The sequence below is a fragment of the Diorhabda carinulata genome, chromosome X (genome assembly GCF_026250575.1).
Source record: "Diorhabda carinulata isolate Delta chromosome X, icDioCari1.1, whole genome shotgun sequence".
Lineage (NCBI taxonomy): Eukaryota > Metazoa > Arthropoda > Insecta > Coleoptera > Chrysomelidae > Diorhabda > Diorhabda carinulata.
In genome coordinates this window covers 65,530,148-65,556,931 of record NC_079472.1, presented here as the reverse complement: position 1 = coordinate 65,556,931, position 26,784 = coordinate 65,530,148, and the positions used below count along the sequence as shown (strand labels likewise).

Sequence of the window (26,784 nt, the reverse complement as noted above, 5' to 3'; positions counted from 1 at the left end):
ATTTCTAGCACGAACTTTTCTCTCAAGTTAAGGATTTAAGTCCGGGCTATGTTCTGGCCAGTCCATAACGACGATTTCGACATTCTGTAAATACTGCCGTACAAAACCTGCAGTATGTGGATGGGCAATGCCATTCGCCTTAAATATCTTCTATATACCGTTTCCTCCGCTCCATCGCCAGTTTTAATAAAACATCCTCCAAAAACTACGATTTGTTTTATGTAATACTGCGCGAATCTTTCTCCAAGTCTTCTGGAGACTCGACCTCTTTTATGGCTACCAAGCAGACACACTTTACTTTTGTCTGAGAAGAGAATGGAGCCCCATTGTTTACCAGTCCAATTAACCGTGTTCTCCGGCTGCTAGGTGGGCTGGGTTTGATTTGGGATCTGTAGATCAAGATTAGCTGCCTCAAGTCTTCTTCTGACTGTTCAGCCACTCCTCGCATTTTTCTGAGATCTTGTTGGAGTTGAACACCAGTAAGGCCGCGTATTAGATAAAAGTTACCAGTTCAGTACGCATTTGCCACTTCTCGCTGACTCTAGCATTGTCGCAATAGGGTGACCGCTTGAGCAGCTCACTTCTTGTGACTATTTTCAGTTAGAATTCTTGTTTATTGTTAAAGGAGTTGCGTATCGTTTGACGTTTGCTGGCTAACTAATAGTGGTGGGTCAGGTAGATAACCTTTTATAAGGGTCAGTTACTCCTTATTAAAACTATTATAAACAAGCATAAAGAGGACTGTGAAAGCAACTAACATCACAATATATTTTATCATTTTGTAGCTATTAGCTATTTACTAAGAAAAATACAATTTCGTATTCAGTTTTTTTGCCAGTAACTTGACTGAGTCGAATTTTTGCTCACGAGTGTATTAGAATAATTCAGTTGAACCAGTCTGTTTTGAAGTTGACGCATCAAGCATAAATATAATAAAAAATACGAAATAATTGGTTCTTAAAGCGATCCTAAAGATATAATTCCAATTTTTAAAGTCACCTGCATATTTGAAACGGATTTTTTGACACTTGATTTGGAATATATTATGGCAACTTGACATGGAACAAGACATCTACCGAGATCGGAATATCGCATGTTCTATGAAAGACTCTTTGACATTTCATCAAGGTTGTTACTAATCGAACCCTATCCAAACTGTCAAATCTCCATAATTGACAGTAAACCAAACTAATGACAGTAACAAAAGTCACGAAGTTACCAGGTTAGATTTACAACAGAAGACGAACGTACTTCAATTCGGTCAGCTGATATGAATGACATATGGTTTGTTGTTAATTTAAAAGTAAATAGATTTTTTCCTAATATAACAATAAAAATGGCAACAAAGAGATATAATTGCTTGGATGTTTATTCTACGCATGCTTCTAAACATCACATTATCTCGCTATATGTCAAACACTTTTCAAAGCTAGGTTATGTACTATTTTTTCAAGCAGTTTATCAAAAAATTAGTTTCAATAGAAATGGAAATTATTATCGGGTATTATAAATAAAAAAACAATTGATTAATATTCAAAAATTTATTTAAAATATCTACATTCTAATGGCACTTTTTTTAAATATCCATTACTGAAATCGGTTGCGTTCATAATACGTTTATTGAAAATACCTACACTACCAATAGTTACAAAACTTTTATCTCCACACAAAACTTTCAAACTCTTAGTCCTTTTGTCGTACATAACATAACCTGGATACTTATCTATACAATTCGTAGAAACGTCACTACATAGTTTTATTTCTAGTAATTTGATAGGTACCCCTTGCCAGGTTGAAACTGGTACCAAATATCCTTTCAACGCTCTGTATAAATTGTAAACTTGAACAGACGTCATTTTGAACCAGCTTATAGTTGTGAAATCATGTGTAATTTTTGGCGCTAGGAAGTAAAAAAATAACCATGTATTTTGAAAACAAACGCCCTGTACTTAATTTCAAATTTAAGAATCTCTTTGGTACATCAATATGACAATACAAAATTACAATATTTCAAAAAGGGCACGAAAATCTTTACAAATGATAGAAAATGTCTAGGAAAGAACAATGATTTATAAAAGCCACAGTTTTCTAATAGATGGCGATTGAATGAGCTGCTGATCATAGAGTTAATATTAAAGATGAAGAGGCATGTACGTAAAATTGTATTATTGGCACAGAGAGAGAGAGAGAGAGAGAAAGAGCTTCGGTTTACTATTTTCTACCTTTCTCTACTTGCTATTAAATTCAAATCTGTTATTCTCTGCTTTTGCCATCCCCACCACTCAAAACATCGACATCATGGCGATCCAATTAAAATACAGAAAAGAAAGATTGTGAGTGGTATACAGATGTTCTTTCTCTCTTCATCATATCTCTTCAAAACAAGGTTTCTAAGAAGTTATGTCACATATTGACAATTGACAGTGACTTTTGGTCCATTATTTTTAACTATTGACAACCAATTTTTGAAATTCAATTTAGAAATAAATAAAAATGTTTAGTTTTTGTTTTAATTCATTATTTATAATATAGGGTGAGGCAAAATGTGGATAAATTTTTTTATAACACTATTGTTGATTTTTCTACAATCAAATTTGAGCATAAGAAACCAACTTGAATATATTTTATTGACTATTATTGAAAATCCTTATAAAAACACATTTTAATTTAAATAAAATAGCTTTTAAGAAATACCCTGTATATTCAAAATAACTCGGCTTTAATAAATATACCATAAAGTATTTGTAAAGAAATCACTTACCATATGTAACATCATTTGAGGACTGACATTTAGCATTTTTTATATATTCTGGTAAATTTTCGAGACTTTTTATCAAATATTTCGCTCCCAATTCTCCTAATTGTTGATATAAATCAGGCATTTCCGTATCATTTCCAATAGGAACCTTTTCTTGTAAGAGAATTTCACCAATATCAAAATGATAAGGTTTAATTCTGATAATAGTAATGCCAGTTTCCTTATCACCATTTGCTATAGCGTGAATAATTGGTGCCGCACCTCTCCATCTCGGCAAAAGACTCGCGTGTACATTCAAAATACCACTACAACATGGCAACTATATTAACCTAGCTATGAGTGTTTTAAATATACTAACTAAGAAAACTTTTTTATAATTCTTTCTGGTATCAAATAACCAAACGACACTACTAATCCCACATCGTATACAGTTTCCTCGGGAACATTTGGCCAATTGTATAATGGAAGATTATATTTTCTTGCATAAACCTGAATCGCGTTAGCATTTTGCTTAATGCTGGTAACTACATCAAGTTTTTTAATTAATTTAGATTTAGAACTGAAATTAAAATACTTATCATTTAATTTGGAATCTCAGTAAAAACTTACTAAAGATTGTTAAGTGACTTCAAAGTATATAAAGAAAACTGATCTGTCCCAAAAAATAAAACACTCCATGGCGGTTTAGACGAAAAAAAACGTATAGGAACTACACTTATTTTAATTCTTATAGGTATACATATATTTAAATATATCATTTCCACTTTATATTTAGCATTGTAGTAAAAGTTAGGTTAGTCTTAATAAAAGGTTATTTTTTTCATCAATAGCTTCGTTCGCAGATTTGATTGGGAATCACTCTAGAGACTGATCACAGTGAACTTTCATCTCGAAGTTTGTTCCAACTTGCTAATCTCGACCGTTCTTGAAACGGTTATTGAACATATACACAGTTCTGGTAACAGTACTTGCTATCAAACAAGTGTCGAAAAGACCGTCCCGGAAACGGTTCAAACACGATACCTAAGTCGGTTGGAACAAAACAAAATAGTTCGTATAATGGTAACTGTCCTGTTGTAACACGTAATCTATATTGCGCAGTATCATCACCTAAGATTGGTTACTTTAGTTCTGAATTTTCTCGTAACAGTTTTGCATTCACGGGTCAAATCGATTCCGTTAATAATCGATTACGAATCAATCATAGGAGTTCTCGGTTTTTTGTTAAGGTAGTTTCACACTTAGCCGACTTTTGTTTAAACGGTGCCAGGTTTATTTACATATAAATTAGCAAAAGTATAATACTCATACAGGAATAGTTGAAAAACTTGTCCCTATCATATCTCCAATCTTCAAAAAGTAAAAAAGCACACCTGTACAGCGCCATAAGTTTATTGCCATCCATTACTCAACGCGAACCAGTACTGAATGAAGATCTTGTATCAGTTACTCGACAACCGACAGCTAGGTGAATGTAAAAAGATCCAATTTCCGTATCGACGTCCGCTATTTGTCGGTTAGAAGTCTATTAAACAATAGTTCGTTAAATGTGAAATTAGCCTTACGCGTTGTTCATCGTTTTGTCTTGCGAATAAAGGAACTATTATTTGATTATTAGGATAATCGAAAAATCGAATCATTCTTGGAAAAGAATCACAATGACGTGAATTGGCACTGCTAATGATGAAAATAAGTGCAGAAATATCTTATAAACATGATTTAATATTTGTTTGTGTTCGGAGCAAAATTCCATGGATTATTCATAAATCGAATTTACAAGTTTGTTTACAAATGAAAAATTTTATTGCGTTCTGAAGACGGAATAAATTTAATCCACCAATACTAGTGGAGTGGAACGTACTTCCAATGACATGGTTTATTTTGACAAATTCAGATGTACTGTAGTGTTTTGCGTTTGCTGACTTGTCAAGCGATTTAAATAAATTGTTTTCAATGATTATATATTTATATTCATTAGTATAATTGGAGTGATTAAATTTATTAAATTATAGCGTCGTTGTTATTCTTAGGTCTGCTATAAATTCAATCATGGTAAGCGTTGTGTATTTAAAAAAACTTGTAAATGTTAACAATTGAGGGGCGTATGTGATTATTTGAACCTCTGATAGAGTTAATAAATATACCGAAGTACCAAAGGAAAATAAATTAATTCATTTATATTTACCGGCAATGAAAAATTAATATTCAGTATTTATTTAGATGTAATAAGTTATAAAAAAATAAGTTACAAAAACTATATTAAGAATATAACTATGTTTTTAATATAGCAGCCGGTTAATTTTTATTGACATTTCAGACAGATAAATCACCAGAGGAAGGAAATAATGTTCCACTTACTGATAATTCGTTAGTAGTAGATATATCAGATGCTCTCAGTGAAAAAGATAAAGTTAAATTCACTGTTCACACTCGTACTACTATGAAAAATTTTCAAAAACCCGAATTTTTGGTAGTGAGACAACATGAGGAATTTATTTGGTTGCATGATAGATATGAAGAAGAACCCAAATATGCCGGATATATTGTGAGTACAGTAATTTGTAAAATATGTTAAATTGAAGTTATATTTAAAGTAAAAATGAATGAATTTTTGATAAATTTGCTAACTAAATACTTAGTGAATGTGAATTAAATAAAATTAGTTTAAAGATAAAAAATTTGATTAGAAATTGTCGATATATTTGATAATAGATACCTCCTCCGCCTCCCCGTCCAAATTTTGATTCCTCTCGTGAAAAATTACAACGCCTCGGTGAAGGCGAGGGTACCATGACCAAAGAGGAATTCACCAAAATGAAACAGGAATTAGAAGCGTAAGTTGATCAATTTTTTTTTAAATACGTTTTCATCAACTACTTCATTTTAGTGAATATTTAGCTACTTTTAAAAAAACCGTTGCAATGCACGAAGTATTCCTCACACGTTTGGCAAGTCATTCGGTATTTAGAGAAGATCAACATCTGCAAGTTTTCCTAGAATATGATCAGGACCTTTGCGCTCGTCCTAAAGGAAAATTGGAGCAACTGGGTGGATTATTTAGATCAGTCGGTAGTACCACAGATCAATACTATTTGAACGCCACAGTTAGGGATGTTAATGACTTCTTTGAACAACAGATGAGCTCCTTAACTGAATATTATAACCAATTGAAGGAAGCTACTCATCGGACAGATAAAATGACCGAGAAACACAAAGGTAAGTCACAATATTTAACCATCTAGTGGTAATTTAGGACTGTTATTGCATCATGAACTTTTATGATGATTTGACCAAGGTTCAGACAGACCTCTTTTCCCACATATTATGGTATGTAAGTATGTCACACTGATTTTCTCATACATTTTTGGAATTTTGAGTTTAAGTCTCATGGGATTCGTTTTTGGCACTAGTTGGACTTTATTAAAAACATCCATTCTTCCCAAATTTGAACGTGAAGACATGATATTGAATTTTTTTCAGATAATTAAATTTTGAGTAACTTTCATTTGAAACCTTTTTTTCAAAAATCCAAATTACAAATAATAAATATTTCACACCTAAAATGGTGTACTTTATATGGGTGAATGTACGTTATTTGAATTCCATAGGTCCATAGACGAATTTTATGTTAAACTTACTATAATATCGTATCGTTTCTCTATGCTTGAATAATAAATTCATTTTATTTCGCCCACATAGTCTATTCACAATAATTGTTCAATTTAAGGCATTAATAGTTTAAAAATAGTTATAAATGTATACACCTCTGGCCTCCCCATTTAAGAATTATAATGATTCTATGGCCAAATACTTTAAATACAATGTCATTTTTTAAAATGGTCATATGCTTTTATAAACATCGAAACATATTCTGTCAAAAAAAAATATTAAAAAAAAGAAGTAACAAGTGAGTGATGTTAGTTTTGTAAATTATGTGTGATTTTGTCACTTCTCTGGCATATTTCTTACCAAAAGAAATACATGATTGCCAGAGAAGTGACAAAATTTTGTTTCGTTAAATATTGAATGTGTTAAGGCTTCATTTCATGTGTTTTAGTTACTCTAGAAAATTACTCTACCAAAGAATTAAAAACGATTTGGTTAAAAATGTTGAAATAAAAGAAAAAGAAAGGCAGCAATATAAAAAGAGAAAATAGAAGGGACAAATTAAGAGCATACTGAAAGGGAACAAAGAGCAATCACAAAAGTATGGAGATAGAAGATTAGAAATCATAGAGATCGCATAAAGTTTCAATCAGCCAGAAACTATCTGGCAACACCACCTGAGTCTGGTGATGAATACCACTTCCATATAACAATGAAATGAACTACAAAAAACAAATGTGAAATTAAAGAGTAATGTAAAAAAGTATGTGTCTATAAAAAGAAACTATGGTGCTTCTGAAAACAGGAAATGACTCCAAACTCAAAAGTAACCAATCTTTCACAGAGAGATTGTAGGAGAGGTGAAGAAGAAACAATTATTCATTGAGATGATCTAAAATCCAATAGTCAAGTATTGAAAGAAATACATATGAAACCTAAAAGAGAGTCATGTACTGGAAATAAAAGTTTGTTAGATATAACAGGGAAGATAAGAAATGATAAAACAAAATCGAAGTTAGAGAAAATAGTTAAAGTTTTTAGAAGAAAGTTGCAATAGCAGATTATGCTCAGGTAAAAATGACAGTATTACATAAGGTAAAATCAGGAGAGATTGTTACAGGACACCATGAAAAATCTACACTCCAAGTTCATAAAAATAAAAAATATAAAGTTAAGTTATAGTTTTGCAGCCTATGACCATTTTGGCCTGTACCTCCAAACATCTGTCAAAGAGACACCTTTGTATGTATAACTCATGCAAACATGAGAAGTTGAAATTCAGAGATCTCATCACTAACTTTTGTTCTGAAAGTTCCGCTTATCACTCATAAAGTCGAATGTATTGCAATGTTTTCTTTTTTCCGTTAAAGCACTTAAATATTCAACATTTTAAAAATTCATTTTTTATTTTGCCTTTTTTTAGTAGTATTAGGTACCCTGAATTGTTCTCCCATTCACATATGATTTTTGACATCTAAATTTTCCCAAGCACCTAATTAGCACCTAATGTTCCTGCTTAGTTGATATCTGATTGAGTATCGATTTTAATTTTAGAGATAGAGATACCTGATTTTTAGATTCGTTATCTCACGGAAATTAATTGGTTTATTAATTTTTTGCGCACTTTCACAATATTGACTCTTTAGCACCTAATAAGCAGCTTATTTTATTACTTCAATAATCAATGTATTGTAATTATTGCCATTGCGTTGCTAGTATCACGTTTTCCTAGCACCGCAACTTAGTATTCCGCTGCTGTGAAAATTACAGAGCATCTAATTTTTGAATTTGTTCACCTAATTTTTGTATTTTCTAAATGCAATTTCCTAACTTTGCGTTACTGGCGAGACGGAGCTAAAATTATTGCAAAGTATCTTAAATTATTGTTTTTTAAATGTTTTGTAAAATGTCTCCTCTTCCTCATCTTTATATTTAATACATTAATGTTTTTTTGTCCCCGCTAACTCCTCCTAGATTATTGAAGTTAGAAAGTCAAGTGGGGTATCGTGGGAAAGGGTGGCCAGAAGCAATTTTTTTGATATCTTCAGGGGTTCTCGAGATATGAGGGGTCAAAGGTCAGAAAATGGTACATTCTAAACCCTAAGAAAAAAATTTTGCAAAATTAATTTTTCTTTTTCTTTTCTTTTTATTAAAATATGTAAGACTCGCGCCAAAATAACACAAGGGATTAGCGGATAGCGTCGTGTACGCATTCAAGGGACGCGTGCGGCGCTAGTCAACAATAATGTTTTTATCTTCTTCATTGTTGAGACCTTCGGCTTCTTCCTCGGTTTTCCAAATCTCAATAAAATTTTAGCTTCTCGTGGTTTCTCGACCCTTGTCCAAAGTGCTTTATTTTTGCAGCTTTAAGACTAACCCCCTTGTTGGTGGCTTTTGAGTTTATGTGAGACATATTAAACTTTGGTTTTTTGCTTGACAAGTTTCAGTTCGATAAAAGACGTCGCCCTGGACCAGAATGTTTTTTTTTCTTGTTCTTTTTCAACCTAATCCTTTTTGATAGATTGAACTTGAAATGCCACAAGTTCGGTTTTTTTTGCATATTTTCAGATTCTGACTTCCAATCTTTATCCAACATGTTAAACGACTCCATTTTTCCCCAGAACTTCTTCATACTCTTCTGGCTTAAGAATAGTGTTCTTCTTTTTGAAACTGAAAATGGCGTAACTGCCTTTAAACTTTGCGGATATTGCAACTAAACCTCAACTCTGACCTAAAAACACACTAGGATGTGGCGGGATTTGCTACAAAATATTTCAGCATGGAAAAATCTGTAAGAAACAATATCAAATTCAACTTATGTTGAAAAAATATGGACTTTGCAGTTTTTGATTCTGGGCGCCTCAATTGTAATCGCACCTTTGTAAGTGTATGAACCCCATTATCAGAAACAAATCTTTCTTTGTGATTGACCCACTTATGAGTGTAGGTTTTTTCATTAGAAGAATCGAGACCTCAGAAGCTCTTTCATTGATTGGGAAAGTTTCAAATCCGATGGCTTCCGATTCATTAGCAATCATGTGTCGACCTGTATGAAATTTTTGTCGTCTATATTTAGCCTCGTCAATTTGGACGATAATTCCTGGACCTCCAATGAGTTCTCGCTCTTCTTGAGAGGATAAAAAAGCAGATGTTATCGCCTTCCTAAATTTACCGTAGTATTCTTTGATAGTCGAATGGGAACAATCACTTTCAGCTAAATCCTGTGACCAAGCGAACATTAATCTTTAAATGTTCCTCAAAGGTAAGCGCAAGCCCTCGATCCTGGATCTTTGCAAGGGCATCAAAATGTGCCAAAGGGTCCTCTTGATGGATAAAATTTCATTTGCACACGATGTTATTGGCTTCGCAAAAGATCCTGTTTATAACACCATTCAATAGCTTGAGTATCAGAGCAGCAAATTTCTTCGGTCAAGCGTCTATGTAACCACATAATGAGTTTAATTAAAGAAGTTTGAAATTTAAAGTGTATCTGTAAAAAATAATGAATTAGCGTAAAACAGCGTACATACCTGGGTTGAAATGAATGAAATATTGAACAATACAGGGTGTCTAACGTTCCTTGAAAAACAATCTGATATTGCAAAAGAAAAAGCGATAAAAAAAGAGCAGCCGAACAATTTGCTGACATAGAGTTGAAAAAAAGAGATTAAAAGAAGAACATCAATAAGAATTGAACTTATTAAACAAAGAAGCAGACAGATTAAAAAAATGTCAAAATAATGTAAACTAACATATTGTATTGATAATAATTATTCCATAATAAATTGACTTTAATTAATTTTTTTATGATTAAAATTTTTTCTTGAAAAATTATTTTTTTAGACCTTGAAATCCTTGAAATGTCCTTGAATTTTAGTTTCCAAATCCGTTTAAATAAAGTTTAGCAGTGCACCGTTGTCATCTACTGATCGAATTTAATTGATTTTTAATAAAAATGATGCACTGGCAAACTGTTTCCGATGAAACTTTTGCGTATGCATCAATTATCATGACTTTCGACACAAAGATAGATCTTGATGAGATTTATCGAACAAAGTTATCCATGGTATCCATAAAATAGATATGTTAAATCGATTTCTCTTAACACCAACGTATAGAGTTTCATGATAAACGTCGTGGAGTGGCTTATCATATTCTTACCATTATTTCATTTATAGAATTGGCAGACACTTATATCAAAATATCCAGTGGATTAATCGAATTGGCAAACAGTGATAACGGTAAATTAGATAAATATTTCGCCAAAGTTTCGGATACTTTCGAAAAAATTAGGGTAAGTGTCCATATTTTTTTTATTATTACAGTGAAACCTCTCTATCTCGTACACCTTTGGTTCAATCATTAAAGTTATTTCAACATGTTTTTATCTTCGATAGTTATTTATTCAATAATTACTTGCTCATATTGATAAAAATAATTAAAATGTCGATGCTACAAAAAACAAATTAATAGTCACAAAAGAATTAATACTCCAACAGATAAATAATTAATTAACAGTTTTGGAAAAATCACTAACTTTTGCTTGTATAATATTCTTTCTAAATATACCATCCTCGCATTCACTGTTCATATATCTAATAATAATAACTAAATCAAACTTTTAAACATAGTAATAAATATTTATTTTAACAAAAATAATATTCAATTAAAACATAACCTGCGGGGATTTTTCACTTTTTAGCTTTTCAGTCTTTATGTTCGATAAATCATAAAACTGGGCAATAGATTCAGATTTTCAGTTGTCAAATTTTGCATCTGCATCAGGTGTAACTTAGATAATGCGAATAATATAGAAGTGTAATGTCCTCCTACAGTCCGACTTTCTCTGCAACAACATAAATCCTTGTAACCTAAAAGTTCACATTTTGGGCTCCGACTAAGCTCATCATGCAAATGTGTATTGTCAGGGTTCGTTGCAAGATTTTGTAGTGTTTATGATGTTCAAAATTTTAATATGTTTTCAGATTTCCAAATGAGGCGCCACTTAATTTATTAACCTAAACTGAGAAAGGTAAAGAAATATGTTGAGATATCTTTAGGAATAAAACTAATCGTTAAGACAAGCACAATGATTTATGTGTATTTGAAATTATAAAAAAAAGAAACAAGGTTAAAAAAATACCCTCAAAACTCATGAGTTTGTTGGTTTACAGAAAATAATGAAGTAAATTTTACAACAAAAGGAACTAATATGAGTGGATCTGACCTTTAACAACACATAAGGGCTCCCTATTTGTCAGGAGAATACAAATAGAACCATATCCGTGGAATGTGGAATCACTCATCAAAACAACCTTTCAACGGACTGAACAACCAAAAATCAATATCCGCAAAATACTGCACGAATAACTTAATTCGTGAACAGTTAACTAGATGTTGCTCTAACCTTCTAAGGGGAAGCAATTTTGCTCTTACAAACAACATAATTCTGCAACCACTTATACCACGTCTGGCAGATTTGGAATAATGCTTACATCCTGTAGACCAAGACTTAACCTCAAAAGAAAATAAACCAAACATTCAATTTGTTTATATAAAAATAGTACAACAAAAGGACAAATTAAACTGTATGTCACCAACAAGTATATACAAAACTACAAGAGATATGAAATATAATATGTAAATATTTCTACTCAAACATATATGACAAAATATCTTATAAATAAAATTATTTACAAAAGGAAGTTGGTAAGTTTACATCGTATAATGTTTATAACAACAAAAGTAACGCAAACTGTGAGCAGTGAAAACGTTACATCCTTTTAACTTGTTCCGAGGTTTTGACCACGTCCAAAGCTACAGATTGGAGTAAGTTGACAACGGGTTTCATCAAAACTGACTATTTGACTACCAACATAATTCCGAGAATGAAAGAAATTCTGGAAGTAGCCGCACGCAGTTGGAAGGCACTTTTCCGAGTTGCACTATTTAATTCCCGAGATAATGTTTTTAAGGCTTCCAGAAATCCTGGAAGATTTGATTTAATAACTCTGATGGTTTTGTGTTTCTGATTCCATCTTGTTTCGCAAAGTCTGGAAATATTAGGTATCAACTTCCTTTTCAAAACTGATTCCCGAAAAAAGTTTATAGTATCTTTGGTGGTTCCCATGACGTAGAAAGAAATGCTATGCACACACACACACACACACACACCATACCTACCCTCATATTTTTACACTGTTAATGGCTTTGCGTTTTTGCAAATCTGATATAGTCGTGATGAAAATGTCGGCGATTTTAAAAACGGATTTCTTTCTACAATATACATTAAACCTTAATTTTTCATGCGATGCGGAATTTATTAATGGGTAAGGAAGTCAATTGCTCGCACAGCCTTCGGACTTTGGTCGCTACATTTTATCTCTAGGGAGGTGTACAACTTAGAGACAAATTCTCCCATAAGAGTCAATGTATTTCATTTAGTTCTATCACAATGCGTACAACATAGGAAGGTGTACAACTTGAGATGTTTCACTGTATTATTATTATTATTATTATTATTATTATTAATTTTATATTTATTTTTTTGTTACAGAAATTAGAAAGTCGTGTAGCTAGCGATCAGGATTTAAAATTAGCCGATACACTGTGGTATTATATGAGGGATTGTCAGGCTGCTCGAGCTTTATTAGTGAGACGCCTCAAGTGCTTAGCAAATTACGAAAATGCCAATAAAGTACTAGAAAAATCTCGACAAAAAAATAAAGAAATTCACGCGGTAAGTTTACTTCAATTTATTTTATTTGCCATTAACCGAACATAAATTTAATTATAAGTATATTTTTTTTTAAATTTCTTCAATTTCTTATTTCTCAGACCTTTTGATATATAAATGCATCTAAATGTTCTTCATTTTAGGACTCTTTTGTTCTAGAATTATTTTTTTTAATAATTTTTTAAAAAAGATTAAAATTTGACGTTTCAAATATTCTTTAAGTCTTAATCAAAATATTTTATCTTCCAAAAATTATTAAAAAAACTAATTTTAAAACAGAAGAGACCTAAAATCAAAAACATTTAGATGCATTAATTTTTTTTTATATATAACCATTCAGAGTTTCTCAAAAGTAAAGGAACGTTTCAAACAAGCGAAGAAAAAAAATTTTTGAGCGATTAAAATATATTTTTAGATGTTTCAAAATTATTCTAAGGAGATGCAACAAAAATTTGATAAATTTTGAGGTTATTAAAAAGGTTTTGCTATATTATTAACAATATATCTGTCACATTTCTTTACTGCACATATCTATTTATTTATTTTTTTATTTCCATGCATACAGGCGCCTGAAATACAAGAGGTATTAACTTAAATATTATATTTTTGTTAATTTTCATATTTTTTATTTCAAAAATGATTTTATTAACTTATTAATTACATATATATAAAATTGTTTAAATAAAAATCCAGAAACAGGGAAAAGTAAAAGGCTATCAAACCTATGGAAGAAACAAAAACTAATTCCTGAAATCTATCCTCTTCTTTTTGAGCCTAACGTTATTAATGGATGACACCTCCAGATAAGGTCTGGATAGAAGACAGTGCCCAATTGAATTTTGCGCTTGTTTAAGTACAAAAATTGATTGCTAAAATGTATAGGGCGTTAGCTTGTCTTATGTCTGATGTTTTATGCATCTTTGTTGAGTTTGTTATTAGCAAATCAACCCTAGTGACCCAGCATCTAAACGAGTTGGACTTTGCAGCCGTCACTCACCAATTCTTGTCTCTGAGATTACTGTGACTCTATGGGGGGTCGATTGAATATCGCACATTGGAATCTCATGCTACATATATATTTTATATTTGCATTAAAATGTGTTATTAGAAAAAATATTCTGGGTTGTGCGTATTTTATATTCGTATTTATTATTTTCTATAGGCAGAACAAGCTCAGTCTATCGCATGTGAACAATTCGAATCTATATCCGCGCAAGCCAAAGAAGAGTTACTGGATTTTAAAACTAGAAGGCTTCATGCTTTCAGGAAGAGGTAAGCACCGTTAGTGATTTTTATTTAAAGTGAATAAATTCATGTTTTTTTTTTTCTATTGTTTTCAGTCTTATTGAAATGGCCGAATTAGAAATCAAGCACGCCCGTAGCCAACACGAATTATTAAAAAAATCTATAGCGAATCTCAACGAATTACTTTGAATTTTTATTATTTTTTTTTTAAATCTTTTTCTATTATGAATTCATATCAAGTTGTAGGATATTTGTTTAATCCGAGCTGGTTTGTTCAGGATTATTCATATTTTATTTAATATAGGTCCGGAAATGGATTTATAATTAAAAAATATTCAATTTTATTTGGGGGATAGAATTTTTTTTATTTTCTTCATTTTCCATTTATATTCTTTCGAAATATTAAAAAAAAAGCTTTTTTGTGGTGATTTTGTATTAGTATCAACCCCTGAAATGAAATAAATACAATAAATTATTGATTATTAAAACCAAAAAAATATAATATATTTGATTTCTTTTAAATCATTATATTCGAAACAACTAAATTTAAATTGTTCATTGCAAATATCTCGTTTTGTATTGTAAATACTTAAAAAATCATTTCCAACAATTTCATAGCAAATTTAATTTTTTCCAGAATTTTTTTAAATATTTTCAAAAAACTCTTTTTTGACTTAATTTCTAATCATTTCCTGCCCCCCGGATTCAAAATTTATTGCTATACATTGTTTAGTAAAAACAAAAAGGAAAGGATTAAAATATTTACATTTTCATAATCTTTTTTAATTTTCAAATAATTTTTTTCCTATATCATTAAGATACTAACATTTTTGTATGTTTGTAATTTTTTTATTTTCCAAATAATTTTCTTTCTTTATCATTAAAATATTTACATTTTTTCTATTTTCCAAATACTTTTTTTCCTATATCAATAGAATATTTACATTATTTTTATCATTGGTTTTATGTTCCAAATATTTTTTTTCCTTATCATTATAATATTTACATTTTTAAAGTTTTTTCCATTTTCAAAATACTTTTTTCCTTCATCGTTAAAATAATTACATTTTTATCATTTTTTTCAATTTTTTTTATTTTTCTATTACTTTTTTTTTCTATATCATTAGAATATCTACATTTTTATAATTTTTTTTATTTTCCAAATACTTTTTCTTCCTTCATAATTGAAGTATTTATATTTTTATCATTTTTCTCAATTTTTTTCCATTTTCCAAATACTTTTTTTCCCATATCAATAGAATATTTACATTATTTTTATCATTGGTTTTATGTTCCAAATATTTTTATTCCTTATCATTATAATATTTACATTTTTAAAGTTTTTTCCATTTTCCAAATACTTTTTTCCTTCCTCGTTAAAATAATTACATTTTTATCATTTTTTTCAATTTTTTTTATTTTTCTATTACTTTTTTTTTTCTATATCATTAGAATATCTACATTTTTATAATTTTTTTTATTTTCCAAATACTTTTTCTTCCTTCATAATTGAAGTATTTATATTTTTATCATTTTTCTCAATTTTTTTCCATTTTCCAAATACTTTTTTCCTTCATCGTTGAAATAATTACGTTTTTTTCAATTTTTTTTATTTTTCTATTATTTTTTTTTCTATATCATTAAAATATCTACATTTTTATAATTTTTTTATTTTCCAAATACTTTTTCTTCCTTCATAATTGAAATATTTATACTTTTATTCATTTTTCTCAATTTTTTTTCATTTTCCAATTACTTTTTTTCCTATATCATCAAAATATTAACATTTTTATAATTTTTTTTACTTTCCAAATATAGTTAGGTCAATCTATTGGAAATGAGTCCCGACTGAAAATTTTTGATTAAAAACCGAACAAAATGATAATAAATTTTTTTATGTAGTTTTCACCTCCCCACAAAATTTTTAATTAAAAATCTGTTTAATTTGATTCTTCATATTCAAATCAATTTATATAAAAGTTGATTTATTAAAAATTTATTATAATTCGATTTTTCTAGAAAATTCGAAGCACCATCTTCATAATTCAACACTTGATAATATATTTGTTATTTTTCAAATAAACCTACCAGCTTCGGAAAATTCAAAAATCCAATTTTTTATTTGGATATTTCATATGTTATAAGAAAATAATATATATACATGATGATCGTATGTTTATATTTAAATAAAAGAAATTATATTTATTTATATAGTTTTTCTTTATTGATTTATTTATTACCCTCATAATAATAACAAAGTGTCAATAATATAATATATGATAGCAAAGAAAACTCAATTACCTCTAGATTATTCGTTAACTGTATAATCGTACAGGTAGAGGACAAGTTATAGGAAAAAGAAGAATAATCTAACGAATTGTCAAAACCAGCTGATGCTCATTTAAAAATTGCCACCGAGAGGTAAACAAATACTTTTTCTATACGTTTTTGTGTAGTTTATGAACTTACTTTCTTTATTTTAAACCTTATTATTTCCAGTTTTATTGCGAAATTGCTTATTAATAAGCTGCTATTAGAATAATAGCGAAACTTGTCTCTTATCTCGTTGTTATGCATCTACTTTTGGACAAGGGCGTCTTCTAATGTTTTCCAAATTATTCTGTCTTGTGTCTTCCTGCTACTGTCTCAATATCATCAATATTGTCTCTCACATTGTCATATTTTTCTTTTGGTGTCTCTTGGTTGCCATGTTGCGATCTTTAAAGTCTTGTCTCTCAACACTACTTCTTCTTCTAATCTCCCCGTTAAGGATCCTATCTTTGAATGAGATTCCTTTTCCCATTATCCTCTGTATTGTTCTTAATTTGTTGTTGTTTCCAGTCCCTTTGTCGCTACATGATTCATATATTTTCTTTTTTGGTTTACTGGAAATTATTCAATTCTGTTTAAGATATGTCGAAACTTACTAAATGCTACCCAAGTTGAACCAATTCTTCTGTGTGTTATTTATATATCCTTGAATTCATTGTATTCGATTTCAATGTTGTTTTGATCCGATTTTATCAAGGTCAAAATTATTATAAGTAGATAACCGTCAATTTTTAATACCAGATTTGGAATTCGATTTTTCTCCAACCTCGACCCGTCTAAAAGTTTTTTCTAATTTGTCACAATTGTGAATTCCAGTTCGACCAAAACCTTCATGGGGTTGTCCTGTTATATCACCACGAATCCGACCATGCCCTATTAATTACAAGGCTTCCTAGCATGCAATCTCAGGATGAGGTCTTCACTGGGCACTATCTGGAGTAAAAGATTTTTACTCCTCTCAGTCAGGTATGCGCCAATACGACAAACTAGAATGAGTTAAAAACATAACAAATAAGTAAAAATATATTTGAAAATACAATACAAAAAAAATTACAACATAAAAAATCTATTCGTCATCTTCATTCTTCTTTTGTTTCTTCTCGGGCGATTCATCTTTAGTATCGCCCGACGATTTTCTTTTAGTATTTTTTTCCGGTTTCTTTTCGGATTCCTTTTCTTCTTCCTCCTCCTTATCATCATCATCATCGTTCATCTCCTCATCGTTCTCGCTGTCTACTTTCTTGCTAGTTCCTAATTTTGAAGCGTACGTGTCCAAATTCTTTTTTATTTTACTAGCGTCCGGACTATAAGCCCACAAAATAAGTTCGAGATGTTCTTTTGTCGGTAAATCATCCTCCCACAAATCTGGCCGAGATTCCTCCATAGCTTTTAATAATTTTTTTAACTCTGCGTTCCTAACAATATCCCAAGTAGGTTTTTCATCTCCACTTGAAATAGTTCTTAGATTCTTATAATCACCTTTCGCTTTCTTGGAATATGCATCCAGAAACCCATCAATTTGCTCATCTTCGATTCCATATTTTTCTTTGAGCGGTAAGAATACTTCTGTTGACGCTACGGGTAAGTAAGCTCTGTTTTCTTTTGAAAGATTGTTGATTTCAAAGTCTCTTAGAAAATCTTCGAATACTTTTACGGCATCATTGATATTTTGAACTTTTTCTTTATCCTTTGTTACTATAATAAAAAAATAAATATTAGAAACATCATTGTTATGTACGGTCCTGCGCGATTTTTAAATTTATGTTGTCAAGGTTACGTTGATAGTGAACAAATAGAAACTAGGTTAAAGTGGGTGGATGTTTCATCGTTTATTTTAAGAATATGAGCACAATTTGAATTTGAATGAAATTTCACAATTTTTTTACACACAATAAAGTTAACAAAAACAGGTTATTTCATATCTTCTAACACATAATGAAAATAGTACAGTTACCTTGAAGAAAAAAAACGGGAATCTATAAATTCGTCTACCCACCACTAGAGGGCGGGATAGTAAAAATAAATTTATTTACGAAACGTGTTAACAAACTTTGACAAATGAACTTAAACAATATGCTCTTGTTTTTTTTTGAAAAAACAGGCAATAATGATATTGAGATCGATATAGATAAGACAAAAAAAATTTCAAGATACTAAAATCTCATCGTATATAATCAGAGACATCTATATTCAAAATTAAATACTGCACATTTACGTCACGTTGTTTGGAAATGACTAATAAGAATGTGGTTTTATTGATTAAGCAGAGCCGGACTTACCATTAAATTACTTGTGGAGTATTTTCATAATTCAATAAATGGAAAGGACAATTATTAGTACAAGTTCTATAAAGTTCACTATTTTTCAAGTTTATTTGCTTATTTGAGAGCCATCTAATGATACATTATACGTTTTATATAACGATCGATTGGACCAGTATAATTATAAAAATATTCAGGATTAAATATAACAAATATTATAAATTTTTGAAAAATTGTTTTAATTTGTACCTACCTGAATATACAGGATGATGCCTCAATTTTTCAAAACATCTTTTAGATTTTCTTTGTTTAAATGACTAATTTATGAAGTTACGGGGTATTTAGAAACAGGGTTGAATTATTCTTTACCTGAATTTGAAGTAAAATATTTTAATTTCGAATTTAATCCAATTTTTCTATTTTCAACAAAAATTAGTCGCAAAATCTGAACAAAATTTAATTTTTTGGATAAATTAAAAGCAAAAATTACGATAAATAAATATTAATACAAAAAACTTAAAATACTTTAGAGTTACTATAATAAAAAACCGTTAAAAATAATTTCTTTAAATTCCTGGGGAAATTCCCCCAAGTTTGCCTTTCTGTTCAAAAAACGAATATATTGAAACATTTTTTACATAAATCACCCTGTATGTTATGAATTTAACAGTTTTTCAAAGTTTAATTGATCATTTTCTATCCCTGAATTTTCAAAATAATGAAGTTCCAAATATTTTAGACCAATTTGTCACCCTCAAAAACCCCTTAAGACATATTTTCACATTTTAATCATGTTTTTTCAAAACATCTAAATAATAATTCTAAATTTTATCCTTATTTTGATATTCATGATGAAGGTGATCTATAGATCAATATGAATAAGCAAATTGTCCGTGTCAATATCATATTTTGATAAAGACTTCTTTTAAAAACTATCAAAAAAAAAAACTAATTTTGAAACAGAAGAGACCTAAATTCAAGAACATTTAGACGCATTAATAATTCTTAGCTATCACCTTGTATGAATTAGTTACTTTATTGAAAATTTTAAAATTGGAAAAATCTATTTCCACTTTTCAACTAAAATAGAAGTAAAAAATCACTTTCTAGAGCAAACTATAGAATTTTTTTTTAAAAACTCTTTTCCTAAAATTCAGTAAAGAATTACCTCAAATTTGCAATGTGTAAAAAAACTTTATTTCACTTGAACTTTTTTGAATACATCACCTCGTATGTTAGAACTTTAACACATTTTCATTTTCACATTTTAACAATGTCAATTTTGTTAACAACGTCTAAATAGTGCTTCCGATAAATCACCCTATATAAAACTTTATTTGAAAGTATTGAAAAATTAGAAAAAAAACTTACACGTCAAAGTCCTTTTAGCTCTCCCAATAAGTCCTTTAATAGACAATCTTTGGTAATCGGGATCTCTTCCTTCCAAAACTTTCAGCGTATCCAATGCTTTTTCTTTATCCTTAAATCCCAATCCGGGCACCGTATCGGGTTTACTCTCCGACATTATCTTCAAAATCAAATATTAACCAATAAAAAATTATATAAACAATCTGATTCAAGACTACAGTATCACTGAACACTCTCCGTGTTTCTATTTTCAAAATACAAATTTTAATAACCTGACGAGTTAAATAATTCGATTCTATTAGTAGGTTTGGAAGCGGCACAGTTTGTTACTAAGATACCACTTTAGTTAGTAGCGACGGCGTTTAACCTTCGAACTAGAAATGAAATAATAGGCACGTTCATAATGTTTTTATTCGAAATAAAAGCTGGCGACTATTTTTAATCGTGTTCCTAATCGATTATAATAGATCGTGACTCGTGAAAACATGCGTTTTCGTTTTTAGAAATTAACACTTTAATTTGTATATAGGGTGATGTAAATTAACACGTGTATAAAATATGAACAATGTTAATCTACAAATAATAACAAAACTCATTTTTTAACCCGAGAATGTTTTCAAATTATAATTATTTACTATTTTATTTCTAATACTCACAATTTCCACTCGAATTAATACTATATTTTGTTTCAAATTTCACGTGTCGTAAAAGATACAGGGTCCGTTCAGAAAGTAGTGGGACTGTTTGAACAGGACAGAGTTGAAAAGAGCAGACAGACCGCTTGTGCTGTAAGCACCTGAGAATCATGGAGAATTTACTGGAGCAGCGATACGCAATCAACTTTTGTGTAAAGCTTCGTAAAATGGAGAAAAACTTTCTTCCATTATCGAAAATAAAATCGAGCTCAAGGGGAAGCATCATTGGTTAGGTAGAGGCAATCTAACAGGCTGTGATTTAGGACCTAAATAGCAGTCCAGTCCACGTTGGCAACCGTGTGTAGATGCGGAATTTTACTTTGAAAAAATTCCACTACTTTTAGACCACACCCTGTATATTTCTATTTTCGAAATAATAAAAATGTCATACAGCATAGTGGTGGTTTCAAATGGTGTGATTGGGGTGAATAATCTTAACTAACTTTATAAAAGGCATCAACACATTATCAATTTGTTTTTTATCAATAATAGTAATAATACGTTTAATAAATTTGTAATAATTTGTGAAAATTGTTTATATTATTATAATCCATTTTTCGAGAAAAACTACGTCATTCTTTGAAAAAAAAATTTAAGAACAGTTTTCGTGAACCAAGAAATTTTGGTTGTCAAACTGAGGTATTTTTTATCTTAAATGCGGCGAAAAAATGAACAAAATGAGGAAAAAATTATTGAAAATTGTTATTTTCTGATTTATTTATGACCAAAAATAGGGCGGACTCCAGTTTCTATCATGCTTCATAGGATTCACTCTAATAAAAATATCGAACATTATTCTAAAAATAAAATTTTCGCGCGCTTTCTTCAACAACCGGCCTAACGTACAATATACGTTAGATGACAGAATTTCTATACTGGGACGGTTACGTAATGAGGTGTTTTATTAAAAATATTCATTACTAGTTTTATCCAAATACTTTTCTTTCCTCAAGCAAATACGAAGATGACGCGAATTTCAATGTGCTTATATCAAATAGATCGTTAGGTAAAATTTGCCGTGACACAACGATTAAAAATAAATATATGTCACATCCGTAATTTTGTTAATTTTATTCAAAACTCATTAGACTTGTTTTTCTCATCTCTTTGGAACTAAAATATGACATTTCGTAATAATCAACGGAAAGTATGTAACGAAATCTATTTCATATTAATATTGTGGCACCATTAATTTGACAAATAAAAAACAAAGCTTGTTGTGAATGACCTCTCGCCCACCGAAACAGCGTTGTCATATCTCGATATTTTTTATTGTAGATTTTAATAGGAAAAATCCTAGTCTGTAAAATCATGTGTTGTTTTTGTTAGTTTTTAAACGAAACTCAATAATGACCGGAAACAGGTGTTTTTAGTTTTTATTTAAATAGAAATTTTTTAAATAAATACAGAGCCGGCTCTTTTTTTGCTTTTCATATCGGTGTATGAAACATAATTTACCCTGAAGATCTAATCAACTTGTTCAAAATTGTAATTAAAAAAAAAATTCAATATATTTCAGTAATATGTTAACAGAAAGCGATAAATATCTAATAATAAACTAAATCCAAAAATTAATTTCGAATTATGTTGAAATTGGATTCAAACAACAATAGAAATGGTGTAATATAAAAAAATCTCAATCATAGTAATTTATAGATTAGGGTTATAATTGACTGTTTAATTTGTTTCAAGGTTATAGAAATGATTAATCTAGGTAGTCGATTATATATTCTAGAAACTATGGAATGTGATAATAATATAATAATAACTGTGTTATTGAAGGTATTTTAAGCATTTTAAATGACCTTAATCCAATACTGCCTTCTTAAATTATATTTCTAATTACTATGTATATATAAAATAGTGGCAATGTATGCAACTTATATTACACAGCGGCTTGTTCAGTTGCATATCTAACGACTTCTCATTGTTACAAAGATGAAAATCCACAATTTTTTAAAATTTATTTACGGACTCAAAAAATGCAAAAATGTGCAATCACAACTGATAAGAATATATAAGTATTACGATAAAACAAATCTCTTATAGCCAAGCTGGAATACGAAATAAATCCTAATAAAACCAACACGTATGCAACTTATATTATACCTCGGTTTGTTATATTACATATCTAACCATTTCTGACTAGTATAAATATAAAAGCCACAAAATTTTACTTTAATACTTTATTTACGTATTAATAAAATGCAAAAATGAAATAATTTGATTTTATTAGACGCTAAAAGTATAAAAAGTTGGCTAAGATTTTAAAACTAAGTAGGAGTTTCTGAAACCGTCAGTAAAATATTTCATAATAAATGAATCCTAAAAACCAGCACGTATGCAACTCATATAACACCGCGATTTTTTTTATTGTTGCGTATCTTACGAGTAATTACTGGTATAAATATGAATATTCATCATAGAGTTAATATTAAAGATAGAAAGAGTGATATGCAAGTGGATTTGAACTATTTGAAGAGGGAGAAAGAGCAGCGGTTTACCAGTCCCGAACTCCCTCTACTTGCCAATAAAACTAAAATTTTTATCCATTGCTGTTTCTACCACTCGAGTAGAGAGAGAGAGAGAGATACAGAGTAGTATACTGATGTTTTTTCTCTTTCTATCACTTCGGGTCCTCTTCAACAAGTTCCTATACCTATACCTCTTAGATATTAAGTCTATCCATACAATTTAAATTTCTTAATTTATCTAGTTACAAAATATAAAAGTGCATAATTTTAATTAATTAGAACGTATAAGTATTGCGAGAAGGTACATCTTTTATAATTTGGAATTTTTGAAACCGTTAGTAAAATATTTAATTATAAAGAGAAATATTGAAAACCAGCATTTATGCAACTTATATTACAAGGCGATTTATTAGGTTGTATAACTAATGTGACTTTTTAGTATATTGAATTTTTGTTATACGAGGGATGTTCAATAATTAAATTACTGTTTTTATACTAACCTTATTACTATTAAATTAGTAGATAATGTAAATGGGAATTATTTTAAGGTTGTGCTTAAGAAAAAATATCATTGTATAATTATAATTAATTATAACGTATAAATATTGCGAGAAGGTAGATCTTTTATAATTTGGAATTTTTGAAACCGTTAGTAAAATATTTAATTATAAAGAGAAATATTGAAAACCAGCATTTCTGCAACTTATATTACAAGGCGATTTATTAGGTTGTATAGCTAATGTGACTTTTTAGTATATTGAACTTTTGTTATACGAGGGATGTTCAATAATTAAATTACTGTTTTTATACTAACCTTATTACTATTAAAATAGTAGATAATGTAAGTGGGAATTATTTTAAGGTTGTACTTAAGAAAAAATATCATTGTATAATTATAATTAATTATAACGTATAAATATTGCGAGAAGGTAGATCTTTTATAATTTGGAATTTTTGAAACCGTTGGTAAAATATTTAATTATAAAGAGAAATATTGAAAACCAGCATTTATGCAACTTATATTACAAGGCGATTTATTAGGTTGTATAACTAATGTGACTTTTTAGTATATTGAACTTTTGTTATACGAGGGATGTTCAATAATTAAATTACCGTTTTTATACTAACCTTATTACTATTAAAATAGTAGATAATGTAAGTGGGAATTATTTTAAGGTTGTACTTAAGAAAAAATATCATTGTATAATTATAATTAATTATAACGTATAAATATTGCGAGAAGGTAGATCTTTTATAATTTGGAATTTTTGAAACCGTTAGTAAAATATTTAATTATAAAGAGAAATATTGAAAACCAGCATTTATGCAACTTATATTACAAGGCGATTTATTAGGTTATATAGCTAATGTGACTTTTTAGTATATTGAACTTTTGTTATACGAGGGATGTTCAATAATTAAATTACTGTTTTTATACTAACCTTATTACTATTAAAATAGTAGATAATGTAAATGGGAATTATTTTAAGGTTGTACTTAAGAAAAAATATCATTGTATAATTATAATTAATTATAACGTATAAATATTGCGAGAAGGTAGATCTTTTATAATTTGGAATTTTTGAAACCGTTAGTAAAATATTTAATTATAAAGAGAAATATTGAAAACCAGCATTTATGCAACTTATATTACAAGGCGATTTATTAGGTTGTATAACTAATGTGACTTTTTAGTATATTGAACTTTTGTTATACGAGGGATGTTCAATAATTAAATTACTGTTTTTATACTAACCTTATTACTATTAAATTAGTAGATAATGTAAGTGGGAATTATTTTAAGGTTGTGCTTAAGAAAAAATATTATTGTATAATTATGTATTTACAAAATGGTTACTATTTAATTGAATTCAACAAGTTGAATCTGCAATCTACAATGAAATCGTACGATTAATTGTAATAAGGTCGCATATGTATAAACATTTAAATAAAACTGTGTTCCATATTAGATGTCGGCGAGTTTATTTATAGCTTTTGCAATGAAGGAAGATAATCATATTATTTATGTATAAAGCAGTGGTGTACATCTGACTCATTGTGTAAATTGTGAATTACAAAATTGTTTAGATTTATATCGTTATACAGAACGATAAAAATAGTTTCTAAAAAAATGAGTTTTCTTGGGTTGCTTTTGAAATCTCAGAAAAATGAAGTGATCTTGTCGGATAAATAAAAAAGTCGAAGAACCACAATAGTTTACGGTTTAAATAACCTTTTTCCGACGAACGTAACAATTACATGAATAAAACGCTTTTACACACGAATTTCATACAATATTTTTTCTACCAGCAAAAATTTTGATTTTCTTTATGCATTAGTGCGAAAGTAATTTTAATTTTTCGTTAAATACAAGAAACTATGACGCTTTTATTGATTTCTTATAAAATATAGTTTATATTTATTAAAGTTTGAACATTAACAAAACAAAACTACATAAGTAGAAAAAAAAATTAGAAAGAGCGCGACTTAAGCCTGGAACTTCCCGCATCTGAGCCTCGTACTCTATTTACAGCCCTACGAAGACGTCTTAATAATAACTTAGTTCATACAATGCTGCTTAAAGTATGTTTCTATACGCACTAGTGCCTAAAGTAAAGTTTTACGCGCTCGAAAGTGTGTAAAGTACGTACTTTACGAATACGTTATAGAAAACACTGTTTTTAGTGATGTTTCTTCTCTTTAGATTCAAATGTCCGCGTCTAGCTCCTCTCCAACTCAACCGATTTAAGTGTTCGAAAACTCAAAAGGAAGAAGGTATTTCAGCGAGTGTTCTTAAATCAAAACGAACTCTGTAGCTATAGAAAAATTGCCAAAAACCTACGAAAATCCATAACTCCACATTGAATGTGCGCGCCTAGCTCCTCTCCAACTCAACCAATTCAAATGGTCAAAAACTCAAAAGAAAGAAGGTGTTTCAGCGAGTGTTTTAAAACCAAAACGAAGTCTCTATCTTGAATAGAACCTGAGATATAGATCTTTGAATGTAGAAAAATTGCCAAAAACCTACAAAAATCCATAACTCCACTTTGAATGTCCGCGCCTAGCTCCTCTCCAACTCAACCGATTTAAGTGTTCGAAAACTCAAAAGGAAGAAGGTATTTCAACGAGTGTTCTTAAACCAAAACGAACTCTGTAGCTGTATTAGAACCTAAGATATAGATCTGTGAATGTAGAAAAATTGCCAAAAACCTACAAAAATCCATAACTCCACATTGAATGTCCGCGCCTAGCTCCTCTCCAACTCAACCGATTTAAGTGTTCGAAAACTCAAAAGGAAGAAGGTATTTCA

At 29.6% G+C, this 26,784-nt stretch overlaps 3 protein-coding genes across 3 annotated transcripts; 1 reads left to right on the top strand and 2 right to left on the bottom strand.

Annotated features, from left to right (window-relative positions):
* Nucleotides 1-1,526: 1,526 nt before the first annotated feature.
* Nucleotides 1,527-3,847, bottom strand: LOC130901403 (methionyl-tRNA formyltransferase, mitochondrial). Its single transcript, XM_057812796.1, has 4 exons — nucleotides 3,368-3,847; nucleotides 3,117-3,317; nucleotides 2,762-3,063; nucleotides 1,527-1,900 (listed from the first exon to the last, which is right to left on the bottom strand). The coding sequence occupies exons 1-4, from the start codon at nucleotides 3,514-3,516 to the stop codon at nucleotides 1,542-1,544; spliced, it is 1,011 nt and encodes a 336-aa protein (XP_057668779.1). The 5' UTR covers nucleotides 3,517-3,847; the 3' UTR covers nucleotides 1,527-1,541.
* A 776-nt stretch (nucleotides 3,848-4,623) lies between these two features.
* On the top strand, nucleotides 4,624-16,518 carry LOC130901402 (sorting nexin-6). Its single transcript, XM_057812795.1, has 8 exons — nucleotides 4,624-4,810; nucleotides 5,076-5,303; nucleotides 5,471-5,592; nucleotides 5,646-5,974; nucleotides 10,543-10,658; nucleotides 12,921-13,103; nucleotides 14,263-14,372; nucleotides 14,441-16,518. The coding sequence occupies exons 1-8, from the start codon at nucleotides 4,808-4,810 to the stop codon at nucleotides 14,532-14,534; spliced, it is 1,185 nt and encodes a 394-aa protein (XP_057668778.1). The 5' UTR covers nucleotides 4,624-4,807; the 3' UTR covers nucleotides 14,535-16,518.
* Nucleotides 16,519-17,686: 1,168 nt separating this feature from the next.
* LOC130901405 (spliceosome-associated protein CWC27 homolog) lies at nucleotides 17,687-20,683 on the bottom strand. Its single transcript, XM_057812798.1, has 2 exons — nucleotides 20,309-20,683; nucleotides 17,687-18,371 (listed from the first exon to the last, which is right to left on the bottom strand). Exons 1-2 carry the CDS (start codon nucleotides 20,460-20,462, stop codon nucleotides 17,743-17,745), a joined length of 783 nt encoding a protein of 260 aa, XP_057668781.1. The 5' UTR covers nucleotides 20,463-20,683; the 3' UTR covers nucleotides 17,687-17,742.
* Nucleotides 20,684-26,784: the final 6,101 nt, after the last annotated feature.

Excerpts from the sequence above, each read along its gene's own strand:
- LOC130901405 (XM_057812798.1), bottom strand. The coding sequence starts at position 20,462 with ATGTCGGAGAGTAAACCCGATACGGTGCCCGGATTGGGATTTAAGGAT. Across the intron at positions 18,372-20,308 it reads AGCTAAAAGGACTTTGACGT|TAACAAAGGATAAAGAAAAA; the intron begins GTAAGTTTTTTT and ends TTTTTATTATAG.
- LOC130901402 (XM_057812795.1), top strand. Across the intron at positions 13,104-14,262 it reads AAAATAAAGAAATTCACGCG|GCAGAACAAGCTCAGTCTAT; the intron begins GTAAGTTTACTT and ends TATTTTCTATAG. Across the intron at positions 14,373-14,440 it reads CTTCATGCTTTCAGGAAGAG|TCTTATTGAAATGGCCGAAT; the intron begins GTAAGCACCGTT and ends TATTGTTTTCAG.
- LOC130901403 (XM_057812796.1), bottom strand. The coding sequence starts at position 3,516 with ATGATATATTTAAATATATGTATACCTATAAGAATTAAAATAAGTGTA. Across the intron at positions 3,318-3,367 it reads AAGTCACTTAACAATCTTTA|TTCTAAATCTAAATTAATTA; the intron begins GTAAGTTTTTAC and ends TTTTAATTTCAG. Across the intron at positions 1,901-2,761 it reads CTCAAATGATGTTACATATG|CGCCAAAAATTACACATGAT; the intron begins GTAAGTGATTTC and ends TTTACTTCCTAG.